At 62.6% G+C, this 5,661-nt stretch overlaps 1 protein-coding gene across 1 annotated transcript; it reads left to right on the forward strand.

Moving 5' to 3' along the window:
• The first annotated feature begins 1,471 nt into the window (after positions 1 to 1,471).
• Positions 1,472 to 5,000, forward strand: TPBGL (trophoblast glycoprotein like). The gene has a single exon (XM_047752553.1). The coding sequence runs from the start codon at positions 2,283 to 2,285 to the stop codon at positions 3,450 to 3,452; it is 1,170 nt and encodes a 389-aa protein (XP_047608509.1). The 5' UTR covers positions 1,472 to 2,282; the 3' UTR covers positions 3,453 to 5,000.
• Positions 5,001 to 5,661: the final 661 nt, after the last annotated feature.

Consider the following 5,661-nt stretch of genomic DNA (forward strand, 5'->3'; position numbering starts at 1 on the left):
GGCCATGGCTGGGGCTGGGGCAAGAGCTGAGAGCTCAGCCTCAACAGCATCTGTTTGAGTCCTTGTGCCCACATGAGAAAGGACACCACGCCCTGTTAACTCCACAGACCAGGGGCATGGTGGCCGGGAGAAGTGGGCTCAGAGTAAGTTGGGCAACCTCTGGATGCACATGCTTCCATGCATCGGCCCATAAGCGTGTCCCTCTGAGAACACACCCAAACACCTGCATGGATTCAGAAGTATGAATGTTCAAATATTTATGTGCTTATGGGTCTACAGACACATATCAGGATGCTCTCAAATCTATGTCCATATGTGCCCGTGTGTGAATGAGCCTGCATGGACTTGTCAGAGGCACACCTGAGCCTGCCTGGAGCTGTGCACAAGCTTGTGCAAGCCTTCCTATGCATGTGTATGCACACCCAAGTGAGCATGAGGCTGTGTGTGCTCACATGTGGACACACCTAGATCTCTTTATGTGTTAAGCTCCTACTGTACATGTGCAACCTCGCATGTACATCCATCGGACACGCCGATATGCATGTGCAAGTTACTATTCTCATCTGCCAATACCTGGGAGTGATGACGGGGACAGAGAGGGGAGGGGAAGAGGAGGGCTACCCTCCACCCCCAGCATCAAAAGCCCTGCTCCTTAACACTGGCCCTTGCCTGAGACCCAGGCCACCACAGGGTCTACCTCTTCTCCTTAAGTGGTATCGATCTGTCGGTGGATCAGTTAAATATAACCTCAGGGAAGGAGTCAACTCAACAACCAACCCTAATTCAGAAGAAAGAGACTGACTGATTCTTCGGGGGCGGGGAGGTGGGGGGCGGCGCAGAGCCTTTATCCCAACTAATTCTGCTGATACCAGAAGGGCCTTCAGATCAAGTGTCAACCTCTCTAGCCTGAATAATTCATGCCAAGGCCAAGAGTGTTCCCTTCTCAGGAGCCTGTCTCTTTAAATCAGGTCCTGAGCTTCCCAGTTCTGGGGAAAAAAAAAAAAAAAAAATCCAGAACAAAACAAACCTAAAAACAGCTCAGCCCCAGCCCCCTCTGAGACCCCTACTCCATGCTGCAAAACTGCTTCTGTTTGGACAACCTCTGGAGCCCAGAACTCTCCGAGGCATTCACCATGTATAGGTGGGGTACCCTGGAGGGGAGGAGGGGCAGGCATCCAACCCTCAGGTCCTGAGACCCAGAACCATCTAGCAGGGGTCCCCAGGTCTTGGGGCAGGGAGGGGATGGCAAAGAGCTGAATCACCACACCCACTGAGTCCCAGGGCCTAGGCGAGGGCTCGGGGGAGGAGTCCAGCCTGGTGGAGGAAATCAGATGCCAGAACTCGGGCAGAGAAGCCAGTGAGTTGGGGGGAGGAGAGTTGGGGGGAGGAGGGGTGGGGAGAAGGCAGGGGATGCTGCTGACTTCCTCGGGGTGGATGGGGTGGGGCTGGAGAAGAAGGTGGTCTCGTGGGACTTGCAGGGGTGTCGACCCAGCCAGGCCTGATGTAACTGGGGTCGCAGAGGAGGGGGCTGAGGCTGGGGATTTTCCTCCCTCCTAGCGCAGCCTTCTGGTTGATCACAGGGATTAGGAAGAGGCGGAAAAATGAGGTTCTTGCCCAGCCCACCCCTCATCCCTGCCTGCGCTGGTCGGAGGAACTCGAACGTCTTCCCCCCAGTTTCTCTCTCGGTGATGCTGACCCACCTGCCAGCCCTCCCCGCCCGGGCGGGCCCCGCCCCACACGTGCCGGAGAGGGAGGAACCAGCTTAAACGCGGCGGGTAGGGGGAGATGAAGCGGAGGCAAGTCAGAACCTCGGAGCCAAACTTCTCAGCAGCCCAGAAGCCGAGGAGGTAGAGGAGAGAGAGACAGAGAGCGGCAGCCAAAAGCCCTGGTTCTCGGGAGCCTCCCACTCCGCCTCTCTGCAAGGAGGGCGCGGAGACACCACTGGGGGCGGAGGAGGAGGCCAGGAGGCGGGGAGGGGGGAGGCAAACCCTGCCCACTCGGCTCGGAGCCCGGCACCGCCGCGGAAGTCGGAGGCCGGTGCGCAGGGCGAGGAGGGCACCGGGGGCGGGGGGCTCGGCTCCCCGCCTGACCCCTCCCGCTCCAGCCAGGAAAGTGAAGCCTCCTCGGACTGCAAAGCCAGCGGACGGACGGACCGCGAGCGCCAGGAGCTCCGGGTCAAGGACTTGCCCCACCTGCCCCCCTCCCTTGCCCCTCCCCTCCCAGGCGCTCCGAACTCACTGGTGAGCGCGGCGGCCCGGGCGCTGGATGCGGGGGCAGTCGCGATGGCCCCGCGCGCGGGACGGCCGGAACACAGGGGCCCGCTGCTGCCGGGACTGCTGCTCGTGGCGGCGGCGCTGAGCCGGCCCGCCGCGCCCTGTCCCTTCCAGTGCTACTGCTTCGGCAGCCCCAGGCTGCTGTTGCGCTGCGCGTCGGGCGCCGAGCTCCGGCAGCCGCCGCGGGACGTGCCGCCCGACGCGCGCAACCTCACCATCGTGGGCGCCAACCTGACGGTGCTGCGCGCGGCCGCCTTCGCCGGCGGGGACGCGGACGGCGAGGAGGCGGAGGCGGGCGGCGTGCGCCTGCCGCTCCTGACCGCGCTGCGCCTCACGCACAACAACATCGAGGTGGTGGAGGACGGCGCCTTCGACGGGCTTCCCAGCCTGGCGGCGCTCGACCTGAGCCACAACCCGCTGCGCGTCCTCGGCGGCGGCGCCTTCCGCGGGCTGCCCGCGCTGCGCTCGCTGCTGCTCAACCACGCGCTGGCGCGGGGCGGCCCCGCGCTGCTGGCCGCGCTGGACGTCGCGCTCGCCCCGCTGGACGAGCTGCGCCTCCTGGGCCTGGCGGGCAACGCGCTGAGCCACCTGCCGCCCGCCGCGCTGCGCCGGCCGCGCCTGGAGCAGCTGGACGCGCGCCTCAACGCGCTGGCGGGCCTGGGCCCCGACGAGCTGCGCGCGCTGGAGCGCGAGGGCGACCTCCCGGCGCCGCGCCTGCTGCTCGCCGACAACCCCCTGCGCTGCGGCTGTGCCGCGCGCCCCCTGCTGGCCTGGCTGCGGAACGCCACGGAGCGCGTCCCCGACGCGCGGCGCCTACGCTGTACCGCCCCACGGGCGCTGCACGACCGGCCTTTCCTGGACCTGGACGAGGCGCGGCTGCGCTGCGCCGACGGCGACCTCGACGGTCGCGGGGAAGAAGTGGAACTCGCTGGCCCGGAGCTGGAAGCCTCCTACGTCTTCTTCGGGCTGGTTCTGGCGCTCATCGGCCTCATCTTCCTAATGGTGCTCTACCTAAACCGCCGCGGCATCCAGCGCTGGATGCGCAACTTGCGCGAGGCCTGCCGGGACCAGATGGAAGGCTACCACTACCGCTACGAGCAGGACGCCGACCCGCGCCGCGCGCCCGCCCCGGCCGCCCCCGCCGGCTCTCGCGCCACTTCCCCCGGCTCCGGCCTCTGAACTCTGCCCGCTGGGGCTTGGGGTCCGCGCCTGCCAGCTGATGATCCTACTGAGGCTGCCTGGCTCGAAGCCGTGGGTCGGAGACGCCCGCGAGCTTGGGGCTGTGAGACTTGATCCCGACCGACCCGAGACCTTGGGATTATGCCATCTCCCCTACCCGGAGGCCCCAAGCGGTACCCCTTCTCCGCCAGCTTCCGAGAATTGTCTCCATCAAAGACCCAGAGACATCCCTCTTCTGATTCCATAAGTCCCACCTGCCCATCCCAGGCTCTGGCATCCCTCTTGAACCACCCAAAGCGCGCCCCCCCGACCCCGCGCGAGACTCTGTCCGTCAGTCTAGAGGCCCTGAGACTGCTTCCGCCACCCAGACCTCTCAACAGGAAACATCCCTCTAGACTGCTCTGCACCTGGAGCCCTCAGCTCCGTTCCAGTGCTCAGGGGCCCTCGTATCCTATTCCAGTATCAGGCAGAGCCCCCCCCCCCCAAGGTTTTTGTGAATTTTGAGCCTTTTTTCCCCTCTCATTCTGGAGCTCTTAATCCTCCATCCTAGAGACCTACATCCGGGGGTTCTGAGGATCGAGCACCCTTCCCCAGTCTGTGGATGTGTTTCATACCACCCACCACCCGGCTCTGGTTCAGGCCCCTCACTTCTTTGGCCCCCTCCTTCCTTGGCCCAGCTCCTGTCTGTCTTTCCCGTCCCAGGGACAGGCAAACCCCGTTATCACCTTAGTGCGGAGGCAGTCCTCAGCCTTTCCACTTTTGGCTCTGAGCCCCCAATACTCAGTGCTTGTCCCCCGTCTCAAACTCTCGGCTCTTCACCTCAATCCGAGTTTCATCCGCCTGCCCAAGTCTTGGGCTCTCCCTCCCCCTCACAGCCATCATTTGCACTCAGTACCGCACCTGCTACTCACGAGGTCAGCAAGGAATCCATCCTTGGGCTATATGCACCTGTGCTTTCCTCTGAGGGTGAGCTCTCCAGCCCTGCAAAACAGGCGCCGGTGCCAAGCATCCCCAGCCGTCCAGCAGATCCCCGTGGGAGATCCTGGAGGGGAGAGTCTTGGGGGTGCAAAGTAGATGGGCTGGCCTCAGACCCGGTGTCACCTGACCATTGGGTCACAGAGTGGGGTGGGGGAGGGGTCTCTGAAGGGCCAGGAGCTGCTGCCCTCATGTTCTCCCCCCCACCCCCCATTGACTCCTCCCCTGGGAATTTTTGCTGCCGGCTTCCCACCCCTGTCTCCCCTCCCCCTACACCTTCTGGATGAGGAAGGGGGTTCTCTCCTCCTGTCTCAGGCACAAGCCCTCCTGTCCAGGGTCAGAGCTCAGCGCCCTGCCTTCTGCATGATCCCAAAGCACAACTGGTGAGAGGGGAGGGGGCTGCCTCTCCCTGACTCCCACCCCCAGGTCAGGCGGAATGGCTGGTCTGAGCTGCTTCTGCGCACAGGAGGTTCCCCTCCCCCACCATATTGGCTTGAGGCCTGTCTTCCCGCCCCCACCCAAGAAATCTGAGTCTCCCTTGAGCAGTTTTCTATAAAGTCTGCAATAATCTCAGATGCTCTGTTCTTTAAATGGCGCCGTGTCACTCCTGCTGACTTTGGTCGTTGAAGGGGGTGGGAGGACCCTTGGGAGAGCATTTGGGACCTTCCTGAGGTGAAGTGGTGACCCTCGGTGTCTTCTCCCAGACAAGGGGAGAGGAAACAGGCTCTGACTGCATGTCGTAAGCTTGAGGCTAGACATGTGGAGGGACTTCCCGATGGGATGCATTGCTCTCCAAACCAGTTTGATCTTTATCATGAGATAGGGTTCTCCACAGCCAGGGTGGGATCCTACACTTCCTCTTACCTTTTTTTTTTTTTTTTGTCTTTTTGCCATTTCTTGGGCCACTACCGCGGCATAGGGAGGTTCCCAGGCTAGGGGTCTAATCGGAGCTGTAGCCGCCGGCCTACACCACAGCCACAGCAACACGGGATCCGAGCCGCGTCTGCGACCTACCTACACAACAGCTCATGGCAACACTGGATCCTTAACCCGCTGAGCGAGGCCAGGGATCGAACCTGCAACCTCATGGTTCCCAGTCGGATTCCTTAACCACTGAGCCACGACGGGAACTCCCTCCTCTTACCTTTGATTCAGCATCCATCACTCTGGTGGGGTTGGGAGTCGTGGGGGAGATGGTGTTGGACTGACAATCACGAGCATCAGATGAGGCTGT

Source organism: Phacochoerus africanus, chromosome 11 (genome assembly GCF_016906955.1).
Source record: "Phacochoerus africanus isolate WHEZ1 chromosome 11, ROS_Pafr_v1, whole genome shotgun sequence".
Classification (NCBI taxonomy): domain Eukaryota; kingdom Metazoa; phylum Chordata; class Mammalia; order Artiodactyla; family Suidae; genus Phacochoerus; species Phacochoerus africanus.

Coding starts and splice junctions, on each gene's coding strand:
- TPBGL (XM_047752553.1), top strand. CDS start 2,283: ATGGCCCCGCGCGCGGGACGGCCGGAACACAGGGGCCCGCTGCTGCCG.